The sequence below is a fragment of the Orcinus orca genome, chromosome 10 (genome assembly GCF_937001465.1).
Source record: "Orcinus orca chromosome 10, mOrcOrc1.1, whole genome shotgun sequence".
Lineage (NCBI taxonomy): Eukaryota > Metazoa > Chordata > Mammalia > Artiodactyla > Delphinidae > Orcinus > Orcinus orca.
Genome location: NC_064568.1, coordinates 80693514 through 80716025, shown reverse-complemented (window position 1 = coordinate 80716025; position 22512 = coordinate 80693514). Strand labels below are relative to the sequence as shown.

The 22512-nt window shown below is 40.4% G+C and overlaps 1 protein-coding gene and 1 non-coding gene across 2 annotated transcripts; one reads left to right on the top strand and one right to left on the bottom strand.

Moving 5' to 3' along the window:
* Positions 1 to 6972: 6972 nt before the first annotated feature.
* IL17A (interleukin 17A) lies at positions 6973 to 10653 on the bottom strand. The gene is made up of 3 exons (XM_049716155.1): positions 10600 to 10653; positions 9128 to 9330; positions 6973 to 7909 (listed from the first exon to the last, which is right to left on the bottom strand). The coding sequence occupies exons 1-3, from the start codon at positions 10651 to 10653 to the stop codon at positions 7672 to 7674; spliced, it is 495 nt and encodes a 164-aa protein (XP_049572112.1). The 3' UTR covers positions 6973 to 7671.
* Positions 10654 to 15093: 4440 nt separating this feature from the next.
* Positions 15094 to 15200, top strand: LOC117198706 (U6 spliceosomal RNA). The gene has a single exon (XR_004479927.1). It is a non-coding gene; the product is annotated as a U6 spliceosomal RNA (small nuclear RNA).
* The last annotated feature ends 7312 nt before the right edge of the window (positions 15201 to 22512 follow it).

Sequence of the window (22512 nt, the reverse complement as noted above, 5' to 3'; positions counted from 1 at the left end):
CTTCGAGGACCAGGCGCTTGAACTCGTGTCCTGTGCATTGGCAGGCAGATTCTTAACCACTGCGCCACAGGGAAGTCCAGCTTATTTTCGAAGGTTGAATTGTTTTCTCTCTCTCATCCTGATTTTTACCCAAGTATTTAGAATACATTTTAAACATTTCAAAAGTTTTCTTGATATTTATGATAAGCTATGATAATTTTGTACACAGTTTTATTAATATATTTTAAAATTATTTTGCTCTGATAACTTTCTAGAAGAGTAGTTAGTGGTCCAAAGAGCATTAATATTTTTAAGTTTCTTGAATGAAATTGTAAACTTGCTTTTCAGGATGTTGTATACTTTTACACTAATCAGCAGTGAATAATTGCTCAATTTGGCACATTCTTGCCAACATTACTATAGTTAAAAAGATAAACTTGGCTACTTCGATAGGCAAAAGATAGGTAATTGTTTAATGTGAATTTATTTATTAGTGATAGTAAATATTTCCACATGTGCTTCAAAGACATTTTGGTGCCTTATTGTGTTGTCAGTTTGTATCTTCTGTCTTTTGAGTAGATGTTCTTAATGCTTGTCTTATCAATTAATGTGAACTTTTCCACTATATATAAAATAGATAACCAATAAGGGCCTACTGTATAGAACAGGGAACTATAGTCAATATTTTGTAATAACCTACAAGGGAAAAGAATCTGAAAAACAATTATACATATATATGTATAACTGAATTATACATACTTATGCATATATGTATAACTGAAAAATTATACATATATATGTATTGCTGTACACCTGAAACTAACACAACATTATAAATCAACTGCACTTCAATAAAATAAATACAAAAAATTTAACGTGAGCTTTTCATAATCATTCAGTCAGCAGATGTCTAGTGAGCATTTACAAGGAGGAAAGCACTGTTCCGGATGCTGGGCATACGGCATTGAACAAAGCAGACAAACATTCCTGCCTTCAAGGGGCTTCCATTCTAGTGAGGAGAGATAGACAAAGACAGAATAAACATGTGAAATAGTATATTAGGAGGAGGTGAATGCCATGGAGAAAAATAAATCAGGGAAGTTGCAGAGGGAGTGCCAGGGTGCTCAGAGATGCCTTCTCTGAGAAGGTGACATTTGCCCAAAGACTCGAATAAGGGGAGGGAAGTTCGCGAGGCTTTCAGTGGAAGAGTGTGTCAGGCGAAGGGAAGAGCAAGAGCAAAGTTCCAGAGGTGGGAGTGTGTCTAGTACTGAGGCTCATAGTCCAGATATTAACCTCTTGCAGTATTCCTGACAAATATTTTCTCAGTTTGTTGTTTGCCTTTCAGTTTAATGTTTTAACCTATTGAAGATTTACAGTTTTGTGTAGCTGCCTCTATCACTTTTTTCCCTTTTTTCTGTACCTTTTAAAAATTTTAATTGTGAAATGCATCATGTACGCAAAAGAATGAATAAAATGTATGTGTACAATTTAAAGAGTTCAGTAAAGACAAACAAAATCCAAACACCCAAAACCACACTACCCAAGTTAAGAAGTGAAACATCTCCAGGACTTGCTGCCCAGATGCTCCTCCCCTCCCCTCTAGAAGGAACAACTATCCTGACGTTGGTGTTCATCTTTGTCTTGCTTTTCTCTATAGTTCTCTATAGTATCACACTTATATTTGCATGCTTAGACGATATATTGCTTAGTTTTGGAAAACCAGGTGGTGAACACAAACCTGGCTGATGAGGGGAGAACTTCATTCCCACTGTTGCGGGAGGCTCCCAGGAGCCGTGTTCTATATTTTGCTCATGGTCTGGCTCCACCTTCCTGGAGAGTTTGCAGGAACATCCGGGGAGGGCAGCAGTGAGACTTCGCAGACACTGCGAGCTGTGGGCTGGGGCCAGTGAAGCAGAGCTGGCCCGTGCAGAGTTGTATTTGGGATGCATCTGCTCATCCAGGGATCTCATTTCCCAATACCCCTTATATTCGTGAAATGAAAAAGAGACTGGGTTCCTGAATCTCCTCAGGAAGGAGGCATGCTCACCGACCAGGAACCCCTCACTTGAACTATTCTGTGATGTTTTAGTCCATTCGGGCTGCTATAGCAGAATACCAGAGACTAGAGGGCTTATAAACAACAGAAACTCACAGTTCTGGAGGCTGGGAGGACCACGATCAAGGTCTGGCAGAGGACTGCTTCCTGGATCATCTTCTTGCTGTGTCCTCACATCACCTCATGGTGCAGCCACTATGGAAAACAGTATGGAGGCTCCTTAAAAACCTGAAAGTACTCTGTGGTAACCTAAATGGGAAGGAAATCTAAAAAAAGGTGATACATGTATACATATAACTGATTCACTTCGCTGTACAGCGGAAACTAACACAACATTGTAAAGCAACTATACTCCAATAAAAAGTAAAAAGTAAAACAACCAAAAAACCAAAAACAAAAACTAAGAGGAGAACTACCATATGATCCAGCAATTCCACTCCTGGGCATATATCCAGAAAAAAACAAAAACTGTAATTCGAAAAGATACATGCACCACAATTTTCATAGCAGCACTATCTACAATAGCCAAGACATGGAAGCAACCCAAGTGGTCATCAACAGATGAATGGATAAAGAATATTCCATTTATATATATATATATATATATGTGTGTGTATATATGTGTATATATATAGAGAGAGAGAGCGAGAGAGAGAGAGAAGCTACACGTTAGACATTTTTTTTCTTAAGCAAAATTTGTATTGAACCACTGCATACATACAGAGAAATGTGCAACTCTTAAGTGCATAACTCCATAACATGTCACAAATGTATCATTTAGTGGTCAAAGAAGGCTTGTCAGAGCAGCTGCTGTCTGATCTGTACTTTCTCTCCTTTGGGGCTTTGAAGATTTTACTCCATTACTTCCTGGTGTTCAATGTGGAAAAGTTTGACATCAATATAATTTTGGTTCCTGATTTGGTATTTTGTATTTTCCTCCTAGGTGTGAGCCTTATATCTTCTTTACTTCTAAAAATTTAAAAAGTTTAATATATTTGAATATGGTCTCTTTTAATTAATTTGGTCTAAACCCAATTTTCAGATTCACTTAAAAACTAGCCAGATATTTTACATTTAAAAAAATATTGGGATGGGTGAAAATGGTAAGAGGGTACAAACTTCCAGTTATAAGATAAATAAGTCCTGGGGATATAATGCATAGCACGGTGACTATAGTTAACCATACTGTATTGCATATTTGAAAGTTGCCAAGAGAGTAGATCTTAAAAGCTCTCATCATAAGAAAAAAAAGTTGTAATTATGTGTGATGATAGATGTGAACTAAACTTATTGTGGTAATCAGTTTGCAATATATACATATATCAAATAAACTAACACAATGTTATATGTCAATTACATCTCAGTTTTTTTTAAAATAAAGGAAAATGTCAGATCCCCAGAACTAAGGAACCAAAATGAAAAACAAGTATCTCACCATTCCACTGCCTTAACCCCCTCAAAATATTAAGAATATTTTCACAATCCCCCTAATATCTTATACACTACCTGTTCGTGCTTTGTACCTAGGAAAGATACATGCTAAGTGTACTGTTAGCACCCTCTCCATGTGGGCCACACATTAAAATTATGACTCAGAAAACTGATAATTGAGCTCTTGCAAAGAATTACTCTCAAAAATAACAAAAAACCCATTGAAATCAGTATGTATTTTACACTTATAACACAACTCAGTTAGGACGAGCCACATTTCAAGGTTTCAACAGCCACATGTGCTTGGTGGCTACTGGATGAGACAGTGCAGTTCTGGTTCTGCTACAAGGAGGGGAAACTCTACCTGCCTGGGTCCTTGAATGTCTGAGTGGAGCCTAGCTCCCTGAGGACCCCTGGGGGACAGTAACAGGAGCAAGCAATAAACATTGTTTATTTGAGTTTTGCTCGTTGCAACAGCTCTTAATTACTTACCCTGACTAGACTCCCCAAGAAGCTGAGAGACATTGAATTATAAACTATAAGAAGCTAAGCAGAGAGACCAGTTAGGATCCCATTACAGTGCAACTTTTTTTTTAAAATTAATTTATTTTGGTTGCACCAGGTCTTAGTTGTGGCAGGCGGGCTCCTTAGTTGTGGCATGCAAATTCTTAGTAGTGGCATGCATGTGGGATCTAGTTGCTTGACCAGGGATTGAACCCCTGTCCCCTGCATTGGAAGGCGGATTCTTAACCACTGTGCCACCAGGGAAGTCCCCCTTTACAGTGCAACTTTAAACATGACTCTGGAGTTAGGGAGGGGGGAGAGGATATGAGACAACTGATGAGGGATTTGTCCTTCATTGGATGAGAGGAGTGAGTGACAGAGAGAAATCTAGGTTTTTCGCTCAGATGAACAGGTGATATCATTTGAGTCGATAAAAAAGGCAGTAGAGAAGCTAGTTTCGGAATGGAGCTCATGACTTTAGTTTTGTCTGTTGACTTTGAGGTGTCTCTGGACAACTGGTTCAAAGGTTACCTCAATATTGACTGTCTGCTATGTGCCAGGTCAGGTGCTGATGGGCTGGCTCTCAAGGGACCACCAACTGGTTAAAAGAAAGAGCTCATATCGTATGTAAGAGTAGTGATAAGTGATACCCACAGTGCTTTTGGAGCCCAGAAGAGAGAGACTTAATTTGGGATTGCTGGAGTGATAGGTCCAGGAAGGCTCTTTAAAGGAGATGATACCTACGTGGAGAGAATGGGTAGAGCAGTGGGGGTAGGGCAGAGTGCGGAGGGCAGGTGTCCTAGGCCATTTGGGCTGCTATAACAAAATATCACATATTTTGGGTGGCTTATATGCAAGAGAAATTTATTTCTTACAGTTCTGGAAGTCTGAGATCAAGGTGCCAGCATGATTGAGTGAGGACTCTCTTCTGGGTCCAGGACTTCTCATTGTGTCCTCACCTGGTAGAAGGGGAGAGGGAGCTCTCTGGAGCCTTGTTAATAAGGGCGCAAATCTCATTCATGACCTAATCACCTCCCAATGATCCTGCCTCTCAGTCCCATCACTTTTGGGGTTAGGACTCAACATATGAATTTTGGGGGGACACAGACACTGAGACCATACCAGCAGGGTATGAATAGAGGAGCAGGAAGGGAGAAGGTGGTAAAGGTATACAGGTAGAGCAAACCGCATGACACAGGCACGGAGGTCAAGAACAGCGTGGCAGTCAAGAGTGCAGGGTGAAACATCAAGGCGGAAGCAGCATGAGATAAAGCAGGAGCACGTCCAGGGCCAGGTTACAGAGGGTGTCTTTTGACATGTCTGATTTTGTGCCATAGATAGATGTTGGAGGATAGATCAGCAGCAACGACAGACAGGAAGCTGTTCCAATAGCAGGAGGGAAATGAGAAAAGATGAAGTCCTGAACCTGGGCAGGGAGGGCGTTAATCTGAGAATTTTCAGGAAGTGAAACAATGAGGTTGGGGATTTGTGGGTGTCGGGAGTGAGAGAGAGGAAGAGGGAAGAGTCAGGAATGCCTTGCAGATTTCTAGCAGAGATGATGGGGTGAATGATGGTGCTAACTGGGGCAAATGAAGGGAGAATAAAAGCAGCCCACATCAGGGGAGAAGAGGCTTGGAAAGCAACTGCCTCTTCCCACCCTCAAAATTCCCAGGAATATAGTCTAGTGGGAAATCATGGTTCAGGACTGTGGATGTACATGTCCTTTTCTTGCTCTCCGTCCCAAAGGAAAAACACAGTTTTATTTTCACCACTACCATTCAAGGAAGAGTGAGAAATGAACAGCAGGGAGAGGTTTTAAAGCACAGACCGTGAGAAACTGTCAGTGGCAGCTGCCCGTGAATCTCTTGTGTGGAAACCATGATGGGAGTTGGTCATGAGACTCAAGATCTCAGGGCACAAGAACACTGGAAGGAGCGGGGCTGGAGAAGGTGACCCCTGGGTTTGGAATTGGAAAAGAAGCAGAGAAAAGCCATGGCCCTCTGGGTACGGCTGGAGTTTCGAGAATAAAATATTGCAGCAGATGGTCTTTCGAGAAGCAGGGAGCCTGTGGGTCCAGCCTGAGAGTTCTCAGGGGCACCCAGAAGTAGGGCAAGTAGGACACGCTGGGCCGTGATTGGGGAAAATGGTTATGACTTGAAACTTGAAACTACTCTGGAATTGAATATGGTTCAGTTTTTATTTTACTTGGGCTGAACTTTTCTCATGCTTGAAGTTTGTTTTGCCCCGGTGGCTCTTTTCTGTGTCCTGGGGTGCACAGAATCAGAGGCCGAGGGCAGGAGAGGTTGTCCTAGGGGTATGACCTGAGCAAGAGAGAAATGTTCCTTTCTAGATCTCTGGTTGACATTAATCTTCAAAAGCAGACTGAGCTTGGGGAGACACTGCCGTTCTAGTCTGAAAACAATGTCTCCTCCCAGAACTTCCTCGTTCCTGTCAAACCTCAGGTCATACCTTCGGGAGGATTTTTTCTTCCCCCCATATGATCTTTAAAAATGACATGTCATTTTCCCAGGGCCATTATTTTTATTTGCTTAATTTGCTCCAGAGTGCGCGTGTCCACAGCATTGGATAATAGTATGCAGGCCTCCATCTTGTATTGTCTTGAATAACATTGAGAACTTGGACTTGGGGTGGGTGGAGGTTGTTGCTACTCAAAGGCATGCTTTGTTTTGCTCTATTGATAAATTTGCACACCCTTCCAAATATGAAAGAGCTGAGCTCATGGAAGTCCTTTTTTTTTTTTTTTTTTTTTGCTGTACGCAGGCCTCTCACTGTTGTGGCCTCTCCCGTTGTGGAGCACAGGCTCCGGACGCACAGGCTCATCAGCCATGGCTCACGGTCCCAGCCGCTCCGCGGCATGTGGGATCTTCCCGGACCGGGGCACCAACCCGTGTCCCCTGCATCGGCAGGCGGACTCTCAACCATTGCGCCACCAGGGAAGCCCTCGGAAGTCCTTTTAATGAGAAAACAAATAAGGAAACGAATTTTCTTCCCAAACTTTATTATTATCAATTGTTTTTATTACAAGAGTTTAACAGAGCAGAGTTACACTTGCCGTCTCTCTTGTGAAACCTGAACAATTTACAAAGTTAAGGTAATAAATATGAAACTAGGTTTAGTCTTTCTTTTCAGCCATGTCATGCACTCCTAAGAGACAATGAGAAGAAAATCCTGTAGCCATATGCAGTACAAACTCAGAAATTTTCACCTGCTATTTAATCCTATCTAGGATTTCCCTAGGCAGTACAGATACTCATATATTTCACCTTTCTCTAAAGACTAAGAAACATAAATAGATCCATAAATAGCTCATATAAATATAGGTTTTACCTTTTAAATAATAAAATTCCCAAGTCTGGAATCTTGTTTTAAAAAAATACAAAATAAGGCATGTAATTCATTAAAATGGAATCTCATGCCCCAAAGTTATCTTGGGGCCTATTAAATACATAAATAACTTAAAGCCCTTAGAAAAGCAAACAAGAAGCAAATTGGTACTCAGTCTAAAACTTCCTTCTTGGGGAAAGGGAAAAATGGTTCAGATTCCATCTCTAAACCAGTGTTCCCTCTGGAGTTTCCACTGGATGAACTAAGAACCCTGGTGATTTGGGTCAGAAATGGGGCTGGGTCTAATCCCCAGAAAGCCTAACTGATTTGGGGAGTGGGGGTCAGACCGGAAGCTCTTAAGCCATGTGGTGGACAATGGGGGTGACACAGGTGCAGCCCACGGCCACCAGCATCTTCTCCAGCCGGAAGGAGTGGGGGCAGTGCTGAGGCTCCCTTCGCAGGACCAGGATCTCTTGCTGGATGGGGACGGAATTCATGTGATGGTCCACCTTCCCTTCAGCATTGACACAGCCCAAGTGGCTGCACTTGGCCTCCCAGATCACAGAGGGGTACCTCTCAGAGTCCTCATTGCGGCTGCAAGGGAGACAAAAGCCAGGAAGAAAGTGAATTCCTGGTAGAGCAGGAAGGAAATCAAACAGGAATAAACAGAGGGAGACAAATTCACAGGGGAGCAAATGATAGGCATTGTGAATTCTCTAAGTGCTGTTAGTCTGAAAAAGAAGTAGTTTGGGGAAAACTTGTGTTTCGAAGCCCATGAAGTGTTATAGAAAAAAAGACAATGATTAGTTTTCCCCAATTTCCGGCATACACAAAAGAAGATAGACTGAAACCACAGAAAGGATTTAAATTTGACACAAAGGTTAATTTCTTTAGGGTACATTTGATAGATGAAAAAAGACTAAAGGACTAGTATAGAAACAAGATAACTGTTAATCTGACTTAATGAAGTCTGTCTTTGAAGCAGAGAATGCACTCAAATTTTATCTGACAGCACACTGATGGAACAGAGCCCACGGCTGATGTGAAGGGCTGCAAACAAGATCTTAAGCCCCTTTATAACCTTCTGTCTCCCCTCCAGCTGCTTCGACTTCTGAATTCATTTATTTGAACTATTCTTAGTAAGTAGAAGTAAGAAGACGAGAAACCCTACAGTCAGGTGAATCTATAGGCTCCATACAACTGAGGATTACTTGCTTTACTAAAATCAAATTATCAAAATACATTTTGTACTTAATCCATCTAAATACTAGATGTACTAAGGACACAGCAAATATTGGTCTGTTGGGGATGTTGTCTAACTCAAAAAAGGGTGGAAATACCCAGCATGATACTTCTTCCACTGGTATTCAAGCTATATTTTCCCAGTGTTGATACAACCAAAAAAGCACAAAAATCCCAGTTAATTAATAGTTATTTTCAACACATCTTCTCTGGGAGCTCTGGTAAAGAGAATTCAAGCACTAATCTCCTACAATAAATGTCTATTTCTTTTTAAAATAAATAAACAACAGACTTGGGGTGTCATAAATATGAGAATGATGACCGCCGTTCATTTGGATGGATTTCTGGGGCAATGAGAACTAGTAGAATAGGTGTTATGGGGGCTGGGGAGAGCTGTGCTCTATCAAAGAAATCTGTAGAATGAAAGCTTGAGAATCATGGGTTTACACAACGGCCCTTCCAGTTTTGACGGATGATTCTGAGTAATACCATTCTCAAGGTGATTTAACTGGCAGTCTGATACATACAGGGTAGAAGAATACAGAGAGTTTATCTGGGACTTTTACGTACTGGAGAGTCCAAGGTGAGGTGGAGCGTTTGTAGTAATCGGAGGGTCTTCTGGAATTCACGTTCCGGTTAAGGATGTTTAGGTTGAGCCTCACATACTGGGGGAAGTTCTTGTCCTCAACATGCGGGCAGCCTGGACTTTGTGGGCTTATGATTCCTGCCTTCACAAGAGCCACCAGACTCAGCAGCAGCAGCAGTGACTGGAACTGGGTGGGAAAGGAAAGAGAGGTGGGAAACGGGGTTAGTGCTACATGGGTTTTGTCAACAAAGTGTGGTGATGATGGAATTGCTGATAGTTGAGAACATGCTATGGGCAACGACAATCTATACGAAATTTTCAGGTCTGTTAAATGAAAAGCTGGTTAGATGAACAAAATAATATTAGGATGGCATTTCTACCAGTCTTGAACATTTTTCTTTTCTAACTTAGAAAAACCACATTATTCATTGGCTGGCAGTAATTTTAGTGAAGATGGCAAGTCATCAACCTGTCAGTACATGCATCACTCTCAGGTCATTGGGATGGTAATGACCTTGATTTTCTAGGAAGAAATGTCCTCCTACACCATCGATCCCGCCCCGTGCATTCTGTGAAACCCTATGTGAAATCAAATGTACACCTTAGAAATAAAGGGCTGTAGAAAATCCATGTGGTATCAGTTAAAAATTCTGTTGGTACCACTGGCAAACATCCAACCCAAAATGGACCCCCCCTTATGTTTTTCTTAGGTATATTTCCCAGGTTTTCTAAATTTACATATACTGATTCGGTAATCAAATTGGGTTTCAAAAAAGACGTTTTAACTTAAATATTTTAAAAACATAAAGACCATTTACTCTAAACCACACCTATACCATCTATACATCTATGTCTAGTTAGAATAAATAGGGTTAGCGTACCAAGACTATAGTATAATAACAGGATAATGGAAAGAAAAGTCACTGCCACAACTTAGTAAATCCTCAAGGATAGTGACCCATCTCATTTTGGATTGAAGAAAAATGGGAGAATTATATTGAATCCCTTGTACGCAGAGAAACAGATTTTCAATAAGCGTTCTTTCTTAGAGCACAGCATCGTGTGACACTTCTTGTGTGGTTTAGCCCCCAGTATAGCTATCTTTCAGTTTTAATCTCACCTTTCAAACTGATGTGTACCAGTTCTTGAAAATGCTATACAATGACAAGTATCTATCAAGGGTTTCATTTCCCATCCTACGTAGACAGTATTCTTGGATTTCCATAGCTAGAATCCAGGATTTCATGCCTGCAGTCCAGAAATATTATCTGGCCCAAATCGACGAGAGCATTGCACGTTAGTGCGGGACTCACCACGGATGAAGTTCTCACACGAGCCATGGTAGTTTCTCCCAGTTCACTGTAAGTGGATGAGCCTGTGCTTGCTGCGAGATGGACAGAGTGTAGTGCTACCTTCTCTCTTTTTATAGGGCTTTTCTCCTTCTGTGGTCACTTACGTTGGCGTGTAGGAGTGAGTTCAGGGGTGACACCATTTTGGTTAAAAGTTCCATCCCCGAATGAGGTCAGAGAAAAACCTCCCCTTCATGACGGGCAATAATCTGCTTCTGGAGGAAAATGGGAAGGACAGAAATTTATGCTTCTAAAGACTATGTCTTCTCTTCATTCTTCAAGGAACTATGACTTGTCAGAAGCTGAGTGGAAACACAGAAATCATTTATTTATGAGCGTGCGTGAAACTGCCGTAAGAGATACCTTCTATTTTAACGGCTCGTGGGGAAATAAAAGTTTGACCTCACATTCAAGTCTTCTTTGGTCATATGCCTTGATTTCCCATTTGATAACTCCTTTCCTCACCAGTTTCCCTAGCCAGATGTGGTGGAGACCGTTCCAGAAACTACCCATGGTCTCACCATATAAACAAACAAAAAATGGATACATAATTTCATGATGACAGGACATATTATTTCATCGATTTAATGCCTGCTTTGTTGAATGTCTACTCTGCTTGAGGAACAAATAACTAGGTTCAAGAGACGTGAGATTTACTATCAAAGGCACGTCTAACACTGCATGTTACCAAGCAACTTGTTAACTCACGCAATTCCTCAGGAGGAAGAAGGAGTGGGGAAATGTAACCTGACAAAGAGAGGAATGAAAATGGAGGTAGAGACTGCAGGAAGGTGGGGGTAGAGAAAAGGAGGGAAGGCAAGAAAAGACAATGATAACAAGAAAGGAGGAGAGGAAAGGGGGATAAGAAGGGAAGAGAGATAGGACTTCCCTGGTGGTCCAGTGGTTAAGACTTTGCCTTCAAGGCAGGAGATGTGGGTTTGATCCCTGGTCGGGGAGATAAGATCCCACACGCCTCTGGGCCAAAAAAACCCAAAACATAAAACAGAAGCAATATTGTAACAAATTCAATAAAAACTTTAAAAATGGTCCACATCAAAAAAAAAAAATCGTTAAAAAAAAAAAAAAGAAGGAAAGACAGAAGGAGCTGGTTCCTCCTTCCTTTTCTCTCCACTTTCTAAGTGAGGTGAACTTCCATTTCAGGTCCTTGAGGACGGCTCCTCCTCGGAAACATTGAGGCCTATCCCAAGGTTGATAAAATGAGGGCTCAGCGGGCTTCCCTGGTGGCGCAGTGGTTGGGAGTCCGCCTGCCGATGCAGGGGACACGGGTTCGTGCCCCGGTCTGGGAAGATCCCACGTGCCGCGGAGTGGCTGGGCCCATGAGCCATGGCCGCTGGGCCTGTGCGTCCGGAGCCTGTGCTCTGCAGCGGGAGAGGCCGCGGCAGTGAGAGGCCCGCGTACCGCAGAAAAAAAAAAAAAAAAAAAATGAGGGGTCAGTGGATGAAGACATGGCTGGTGACGTGTCACCCTGTCTCTGCCCGTTCTCTGCAGTGAGGTGTTTTCTTGGGTAGACAGACCCTGACTGATCAGTGAGGAAGGCCACGAGCAGCTGAAATCTCAGTGGCGATGGTAGATGGATGACCTTGGTAGGCGAAGCAGATACAGATGGAAGAGGAAGTGGGATGCAGTTTCTCCTGATTTCCTTGGTTCTGGTGTTGACCTCACCATGTACCTTGGAGACATGGAGTCATCGTGAGCTCCCCTGTCCCTCCTCCACATGTGATCACGTAGCCATCTCAGCAGCATCTGTGTCTCTCACATCTATTTCCTATTCCCAGACCTACTGCCATTCCTCTAACTCATTGCTCACCCACTTGGACTGTTTTGTTTTTGTTTTTTAGTTGAAGTATAGTTGACTTACAATGTTGTTTTAATTTCTGTTGTACAGCAAAGCAATTGTTATACATATATACACATTCTTTTTTATATTCTTTTCCATTATGGTTTATCACAGGATACTGAATATAGATATAGTTCCCTGTGCTATACAGTAGGACCTTGTTGTTTATCCATTCTCTGTATAATGGTTTGCATCTGCTAATCCCAAACTCCCAATTCATCCCTCCCCAACCCCCTCCCCCTTGGCAACTACAAGTCTGTTCTCTATGTCTGTGAGTCTGTTTCTTTTCTGTAGATGGGTTCCTTTGTGTACTTGGACTGTTTTAATAACCACATTTGCTCTTCCCAATTGTTATCTTCCACCCGCCTTCAACATTCCTGCAATAATGATCCTCAAAGCATGGCTCTGATTGTGCCTTTTCTTGTATCGTTCACTTGCATTCAGAACAAAATGCAGACCCCTTAGCATTTAAATTATTATTTGACTTAGTATCTGAAATCTGCAACCTTTACAGCTTTACCTGCCACCACGCTCCATGACCTGGGCTCATGGGGTCCTGATTGTTCTCCTTCCACAGACGGTCCCCAACTTACGATGGTTTGACTTACAATTTTTCAAATTTGCGACGGTGCAAACGTGATATACATTCAGTTGAAGCTGTACTTCAGATTTTGAATTTTGATCTTTTCTCAGGCTGGTGCTATGTGGTATGATCTTCTCTCATGAGGCTGCAGTGGCTGTGAGCCATGCAATCATGAGGGTGAACAACCGATATATTTACCAACATCTGTACCCAGACACCGATTCTATTTTTCACTTTCAGTACATTATTCAGTAAATGACATGGGCTATTCAATGCTTTATTATAAAATAAGCTTTGTGTTATATGATTTTGCCCAACTGTAGGCTAAGATAAATGTTCTGGGCACATTTGAGGTAGGCTAGGCTAAGCCATGATGCTTGGTAGGTTAAGGTGTATTAAATGCATTTACATCACGATGTTTTGAATTTATTGGGTTTGTTGGAATGTAATCCCATCTCAAGTCAAGGAAGATCTGTAATGCCTGCATGCCTTTTGTTAGGTACTGTCTCTGAAATGCCCTTTCCCATCCTCAGTTTATATCAAAATGCGCCTTTTCCTTCCAGCTCCGGCTCAAATGTGTCTTCTAAGTCTGGAGGTCCCTCGTGATCATTTAGCTGAAATGAGCAGCTCCCATAACACATAGCTTATACCTGCCTCTCTAGTAACTTTTGCTTCATTTTGTACTGTGTTTTATTTGGCTGGAAAAAGTATGTCTAAGACATATGTTCATTTCCAATTTTAGATTTTACTGTTACCCTTCAAGGCCAGTGTGTTATTCATCTTCGTAACTCCCTTGGTACTTCCTGTGCGGCTTTATACAGCATAGGTCTCCACAGATTGCTTCTGTGTTGCTGGTTTTTCTCTGGGACACAGCTGTTCATTCATGTTTCTATCATATTGCATGTCATTTATGTATCTGATTTTCCTGCTAGACTGTGAAGCTACCTGGAGACAGTTATTATTAGTCTTTGTATCATCTAACACAGTGTCTAGGAAATAGGAAGTGCTCAATATTTTGACTGAATTAAAGTACAAATAATGTTATTTGGGTAGGTTGGAATCTTGAATATTCCTTTTGGGACCCAATTGCATGCCAGTGACCGTACTGAGTTAACACCTTGACTCTCCAGCTGATCGTTTTGAAGGTAGTGTGACAAGGTTGTGGCCTGTTTCGGACCATCCTTAAGTAGAAGATTTCTTGCTTGTTGCTGTCTGGTAAGGATGAGGTCAAGGTGAATGTGTTTGCTGGCCAAAGGGGCAAAGCTGATTCTAGTTGTCCTGCCTATGCCCGCCTCCTGTGCCAGTGAAATACACCCTGTGTGCTGTCCTTTGAAATACCAACCCTAGCTTTGAAATAAGGATGGGAAACAAGGTGGGTTTTCACAAAAGTGTATAACTGGCCATTTTGAGGTGGTGGTTGGAGCTCAGTGTGCCCAGTCTTCAGTAGGACTGGTTTCTCAGATACACTCTTGAGCTGGAGGAACAGTCAGAAGCACAAAGATGGTGTGCAGAGCAAGGAGGGTATTTGTCTGCAGAGGCAGCTGGTTCAGGTTTGGACCACAGTCTGTTCAGACAGAAGGAATGCTGGACTGGAAATTAGGTGCCCAGAACACTAGAGGAGAGGACACTTTTATTTTCACTGTGGTTCTGCCATTAACTACCCATGCCCTTAGGTATTTCACATCCTTGAGGCTCAGTTTCCCTCTCGATAAAATGAGTTTTTGCACCAGGTAATCTTTGATTATCTGAGTTTTCAGAGAAAGAAAATAGTGAAAGAACAAATAGGGACAGTAAATTAGGGGTGATGATTTTGCTTAGTGATTTTCCCCAGTTTATCAGTCTTGCTTCTTGGAGGGCTTGGGAAACAGAGATCCACAAAGTAACGGGGAACTGCATCCTGGGAGTTGGGAGCTGGGAGCTCGGTGAGGTGAGAAGAGGAGGAGCAGTGGAGGCTGGGAAGTCTTCCTGGGAGCCAAGCATTCATCTGCTCCTAGTAAAGTGTCTGTGGGCTTCTTGATTTAGGGAAATGATCTTCAAGGCTCCTTGACCTCATTAGGTCATCAAACAGCATCCCCTTGTACTTACAGTAGAGAACAATGTGGGAGATAGAAGAACATATATCCCTTAAATTAAGACTGTCATTAAAAAATTAAATAAATAGTGCTTGCTTCAGCAGCACATATACTAAAATTGGAATGATACAGAGAAGATTAGCATGGCCCCTGCGCAAGGATGACACGCAAATTCGTGAAGCGTTCCATATTTTTTTTAATTAATAAATAAATAAATAAGTAAATAAGTTAAGTAAAAAAAACTTCTTGCTTAGGTGGTGGGGTTACCATCGAGATACTATTGTCTTTTCTACTCTACAGCCTTAAAAAACAAACAATGGTCTCAGTAGAGGAGGAGGCCCTGTGCCACTGTTAATGACTTATGTACAGTAAGTCCCCTACATACGAACCTTCAAGGTGCAAACTTTCAGAGATGTGAACGTGCGTTCCATCAACATCAGGCGTGAGTGAAATTGCAGCTTGTCCTCTGTCTCCTGTTGCTGACAATCCTTCAGCTCTACCATCTCCCACCTCCTTTCCCTCCTCTAGTCAGTAACTCTTCTTGCCTGTTCACTCGATGCCAGCGCCTGTATGCCAGCAGTTGTGCTGTACTACTGTACTTTTCAAGGTGCTGTACAGTAAGATTAAAAATGTTTTCTTTATTTTTTGTGTTTGTTTTTTAATGTATTGTTTGTGTGAGAAGTATTATAAACCTATTACAGTACAGTACTATATAGCTGATTGTGTTAGCTGGGTACGTAGGCCAACTTTGTTGGACTTAAGAACAAACTGGACTTAAAATGCGCTCTCGGAATGGAACTCGTTCATATGCAGGGGACTTATTGTATATTATAGTTTAAAGACAATGGCTACTCAAAGAAATGGGTATCATTTTATCTCATGCTGTGCACATCACAAGGAAAACTCCTTTTCTCTTGATTTTGATTTAATATAGAGAAGGTAATGAGTAGCTGCAGAGAATCCTTTTGGGTTTTTAATCTGGGGGCTGATATTTTGAAAATGGGCCAACTGACAAGAAGCAATGTCAGATACTTAACAGGAAGACATAGTTTTGAGAGAGGAGAACGTTTGCAACAGAGAGTCATCTGGAGGGCCTTGGGGCATTGATAAAATCAGGATTTAGCTGATATCCAGATTTAGATCTAGTTGTTTAAGATCTAGATCATCTATAATATCTCCAACTTCAAAGTATTAATAGTGTTATATACCAGAGGCTCAGCTCTGAGGTTAAAGCTGTTTTTTTTCAAGAATCAGGACTTACTGTCTATGAAATTGCCATGGTTTATTAAATAAGAAATATCATCTTAGTACCAGCCTGACAGTGTCAGTGTTCCTCTCCAGGGCAACACTGTTAGGTGTTCACTACGGCTATGTTTCTGAGGGCCATCCTGAACAATGAATCGTTGGGTGGGAATCCTCCAGGGGTAGGTACAGGCTTCCTCTGGAATCCCTGGTGGAGGAATTTCTCCTCCTTATATGACATGATGAATTGAAGGAATGATTAATAATGAGTACTTCTGAATAAGTCATTGTTAATGGGCTGGTGAGGGCTAAGAGGTGAGAGGTAGAATCCTTTTTCAACATTTCAATTCTGTTTTTTCACCACTGGGCATTCTAACACTTGGTGGGTTGTTCTTCCCTGATGAAGACCCTCTGTGAACAGCTCCTGTGAGTGACTAATTATCTTTCTTCTGCTATTCATTTTTGATGCTGCAGGAGCCTAGTCCTAGCCCAGAACAGACTATTTTTATCTGATGGAATCAGATCACAAAACTGTTTGTACGTCTTTAAAAAACAAACTTAATCTATGGAGTCAAAAGAATGTTGATGGGCCATGACATTATCCACGTGAGGGATTTGATAGACAGGCATTCTGTTCCTGGTGACTCCCCAATAGTGCACCACACCTTCATCTTTTCGGTAAATGAGGCTTGCCTCTTACACATCTTTCCCAGCCTCAAAGCATTGAGGTGATACCTGGAAGCAGTGATGAGACCAAGCCATGCAAGGAGGAAGACACATCACATCACGTCATCTTAAAACAACTGCAATCCATCAGTGTTTCCCCTATCTCTACACGAACATCCACAACCCAACTCATCAGATGAGCATGTCAATTTCTCCTTTGAGTAATAACTACTACTAACCTCATGGAAACCAAGCCTCTTCCTTAGGTAGGTTTCTCACTAGCCTTTTACTGAAACACTGATTTAAAGTGGGTCAGAAAACTTTCCATTTTTTTTCAAACCAATACATTTAGAATTCTATCCCTATATATTAGCAGGCACATGCAAATTTTTTTTACGGGTGGCCTTCCCTTTGGCAATGCTGACTTCATCTAATACCCTGAGAATTAAGGTCAGCAAATGACTGAAGTTTCAAGTCTGAAAAGATGTCACTGAAAAGTAAGGTCTAAAATTAAACAAGCAAACCAAACCACACACTGAGGTTGGGCTATCAAGTTATCAGCTTTATTTTCTTTTCAGCGATTTTGAAGTTAATATGATTTAGAGACAACTGCAGAATGTATTTAAAGGACAAGATACAACATGTGGACTCAGAACAAATTGCTAATTGGTTTTTCTTTTTAGACAATATAGAAGATGCTCTAGTGAAGTGTCTTCTCCACAGATTGGAAATATAGTAAAATCAATAATAGTGATGCTATGTTCCTTTATTCCAAAATCCTTCGAAGGATTTGAGATGATTTGTAACAAAAATTCAGGTAATAAAGTAGATAAAAAATATGAATCAGGCCCAGCAAATATGGAGTCAAAAGTCAAGATCAAGGAAAAGAAAACCCAAAGTCACAGTCCATAGGGATCAATAGAATTACTCTAGTTGAGGTTTACATTTGTCTCTGAGCTTCCTGTCAGCCAAAGAGAAAAGGTAGATACGCTCAGTTACATAGTTTTCATTATCAGCAAGGAAGAGGCTAGCTAATTCCTTAGAAGGGATGGAGTTAGAAGAATGGATAAAGAAAATGTGATACATATACACAATGGAATATTACTCAGCCATAAAAAGGAACGAAACTGGGTCATTTGTAGGATGGACCTAGAGGTTGTCATACAGGGTGAAGTAAGTCAGAAAGAGAAAAACAAATATTGTACAATATCGCTTATATGAAAAGTGATAATGGTACAGATGAACTTACTTGTAAAGCAGAAATAGAGTCACAGATGTAGAGAACAAACTTATGCTTACCAAGGGGGGAAGGGGAGGTGGGATGAACTGGGAGATTGGGATTGACATATATACACTACTATGTATAAAATGGGTAGCTAATGAGAACCTACTGTATAGCACAGGGAACTCTACTCAGTGATCCATGGTGACCTAAATGGGAAGGAAACCTAAAAGAGAGTGGATATATGTATACATAAAACTGATTCACTTTGGTGCACAGCAGAAGCTAACACAACATTGTGAAGCAACTATACTCCAATAAAAATTAATAAAAAATATTAAAAAATATAATGTACCAAAAAAAAAAAGAAGAGATGGAGTATTTCCTATCATTACATTTTGAAATAAAATTTCCATCTGGGGCTCATAAGAGGCTCCTGTTTAGTATATTGGTTAAAGACATGTTGTGGCCTCAGACATTCCCATAATCAGATCTCAGCCCCACTTTATTAGCTGTGTGACCTTAGGAAAATTATGTCACACACATCTCAGTGTCCATACCTACAAGATGGAGGTAACAATAGAATATGACTCATAGATTATTGAAAGGAGTAAATTAAATAATATATGTGGCAATGCATATTGATGAAATATTAACTTTTGTAGGAATGTCAGGGCAAGAGAATCTGACAGAGTTTGTCAAACTTTTTTGAGAAAGAGAACCATTGGGTCTGAGGGTCAGACACTGGATGTGAAAGTCAGACACTGGATGTGAGGGTCAGACATTTGATGTGAGGGTCAGACACTGGATCTGAAGGTGACATTGGAGGTGAGGATCAGACATTGGATCTGAAGGTCAGATATTGGAGGTGAGGGTCAGACATTGGATCTGAAGGTGACATTGGGTGTGAGGGTCAGACACTGGAGGTGAGTGTCAGACACTGGATCTGAAGATCTGACATTGGAGGTGAGGGTCAGACATTGGATCTGACTAGTTATCTGCTCATTGAATGTCTACAATGTGAGAAAGTAGGGAGATTTCTTCAGCTTCCACATGGTCTGGATGAAATAGCCCTTCATTCAACAAATGTTTCTTGAGTACCTGTTCTGAACCGGGCACTGCTGAACTCTGGGGATAGAGCAGGGTACAAGTTGACAAGGCCCTACTTTCAAGGGTAATCCAGGCCCTTTATTCATATTCTGTGCTTTTCAAACTGATTGCTGATAATGAATTGAGCTTATTAGGTACTTAGATAACCTGGAAACCAGTGCCCTGGATAGTAGACACAGGCATCTGATTAGTGGAAAGGAATAGTCCCTGCTACAAATTATTAATTTGTCCTGGTTTATATACTGTTGTACTGATGATAAGGAATTTCAAGGTTTACCATATATTGTATTGAACTTAACTCAGAACTGCCACCCTGTATGTGTGTAATACGTATTTTATATCTATCATATATCTATCTATCATCTATCTACTTATCTATCATCTATCTATCCATCTATCATCTATCTATCTACACCATGCACAAGCGCACACACACACACACACACACGTCATTTTTCTTCTGACCATGAAAGCGATATATGGTCATTTGTTATACAAAATAATGGGGGCCAGGTGAGGGGAGCAAAAGGAAGAAAGCAAAATTAACCCATAATCCTGGTTCTTAGAAATAAGCTTTTGGAGTATACTGTTCCTGTTATTTTATAAAACTGGACTCATTTGAAGTGTATTGTTCTAGTTTAAAAAATACATTAAAAAAACCATAAGTATTATTATTACCAAATTGGGCTATATTATAATACTGTTTTGTGACCTGTTTTCTCACCTTACAATATATTCTGAACATTTTTACCCTTTTTAAAGCTTTTGTTTGTTCGTTTATGTGTGTTTGAATCCTGCCTAACATCCTGAGACATGGATGAAGAGCAGACCATTTAACCAGCTGCCTTTTTTTCAATATTTTGATTGCTTCCATGATTTTATTATTTCTTTGACTTCTCTGTGTCATCTGTCCATAGTGGCAAAAAGTCTCATACCTGAGTACTCAGTAGAATTATTGTAGAGTTCTACCTTTGCAAAGGGACTGAATTTGGCTGAAGAGCAGTGCTGTCAACACCTAAAAGCAAAGGAAGAGAAAGATCCATAGGGTTATACATGCTTGGTCGCGTAAGTAGAGCGACAGTCGTGAATTCATAACACTGGGAAGTTACAAATGTTTTTAATAATGGCTTGACTCAGAAGGAAGCAACCCCAACCCAAGAGTTAAACAAAGAATGACTTAGTGACAAAGCCCAACAGGATGGGTTAGGAGCACAAAGATTTCTTTGTAGTTATAGTGGTTTGAGAAGTTTATAATGGGACACATTCAATATTTTAATGGTTATAAATTATTAAATAAAAAGATTTATTTGTTCAGGCTTCTCTAAGTTGCAGTTTTCTGGTTTGCATTTTCCCGTGGTGAGAAAGGAGTGAGTATTTTGACTTAAAATACTTTCTCACCAACTTTCACTTGATAAGAAAAAATAGAAATTGTGTTGATGTCAACAGCTTTTTAAAGTATGTGTCTTGTCCATAAGCACATGAATATAATGTAGTCTATACACAGATGCATGACAATCAAATAATAAAGCTAATGCTTAAAATAAATTGACAGAGATCAATGAAGCTTGTTAAACATTTTAGGTAATGTTATTACAAGGGCAATAGCCATTAAAGACATCAACAAAAATATTAATATTTACAAAAAAAGGCTTATGATAGTATAAAAAACAGTGATCTGCCATATGACTGGTGTCAAATAAATGTAAATGATATAAATTTTGTAATGTCTCTGAGAAAGGCCTTTTTTGGGGTATTTATCCATTCTTTTAATCTCTACAGCAATCTTGTACTTGGATCCTATAACTATCCTATATATTTAGATACTGTTATCCAAATTTACATTAAAGAAAACTAAGGTTTGGAAGGTTTCAGTAACTAGTCCAAGATCATCTAGTTGGCAGGTTGTCGAAGGATCATAGACATGGCTGATTCTCAGGTCTGGGGGCTTTTCATTATGACCAGCTGAAAACATTGATATTGAAAACATTTTAAAGACTTATTCTGCAAGTGACTTTCCAACTTTCCGAAGCTGACTGTCTGATGTTTTTGAAGTTTGAAAAATTTGAAGTCTTAAAAATTATAGAATTGTTTTTCTTTCATCCATTTTGTGGTATCACCTCTTTCATTTACCCTTGTCCATTATCTTTGTTTTACTGACCATCCCTCACTGTCTAGTGCTATGACTGTATCTAGACTAAGATATCCCCAACATATATTTATTTTGTGATTCCCTCAAAGTGGAGATTTTTGTGAAAATAATGAAAGGAGGGGCAGAGAGAGGTGTCTATATGTCTATGTTTCACTGAGGATCAAGGTAAGAGGATTAATGCTCACTTTCCCAGCTGGATTAGAAGAACAGTAACCTTTCCTTTCTTTTTCTTTTTTTTTCCTAAAAAAAAAAAGGTGGGTGTTGGAAGAAGCTGAATTTAAGCATGAGAACCTCATAGGGGAGTATTAGATGATGGCTATGAATCAGACTGGTTTTCTCTTTGATCTGAAGAACTAGGCCATTACAGTCATAATGCATTTTAGCTACAGCAAAAAACTGCAGGAGTCAGGTTTTTAAACATTTGACCAGTATTGAGTTAAACCTCATGAACCTGTTGCCAAGTATAAGAGGATAGTATATGAAGAGCAATTAATTTTGAAAAATTTCCAATGTACATATCATTTAAAAATATTTGGTTAGAATTCAAGTGCATGTATATACCATAATTTATTTATTTAGTCTCCTATTAGTGCATTTAAAATTCATTTCAAATTATTCATTATTCATCAGTACATGATAAATATTTATTCATTAGATCTTTGCTCAAATACATATTATTACTAGAGGATATGGAACCATTATGGGTTTTTGTATTATTATCTATATTTTACTAAGATTTTCTAGTTTCTGTCTTGGTTTGTAATAGAAACTCAGTTGAACCAGCTTAAGAAAAACCTGGTTTTAGGGAAACCAAGGGAAGGGATTACAGCAGGAAAGGACTGGAACAAGAGTTAAAAAGCAAATGGGGGGGATTTCCCTGGTGGCGCAGTGGTTAAGAACCCACCTGCCAATGAAGGAGACGTGGGTTTGAGCCCTGGTCCGGGAAGATCCCACATGCCGCAGAGCAACTAAGCCTGTGCGCCACAACTACTGAGCCCACGTACCACAACTATGGAAGCCCATGTGCCTAGAGCCCATGCTCCGAAACAAGAGAAGCCACCACAATGAGAAGGCTGTGCACTGCAGCGAAGACTCAAAACAGCCAAAAATAAATAAAA

Excerpts from the sequence above, each read along its gene's own strand:
- IL17A (XM_049716155.1), bottom strand. The coding sequence starts at position 10,653 with ATGGAACTTTTAACCAAAATGGTGTCACCCCTGAACTCACTCCTACAC. Across the intron at positions 9,331-10,599 it reads ACTCACTCCTACACGCCAAC|TTCCAGTCACTGCTGCTGCT; the intron begins GTAAGTGACCAC and ends TTTCCCACCCAG. Across the intron at positions 7,910-9,127 it reads ACCTCACCTTGGACTCTCCA|CCGCAATGAGGACTCTGAGA; the intron begins GTACGTAAAAGT and ends TCTCCCTTGCAG.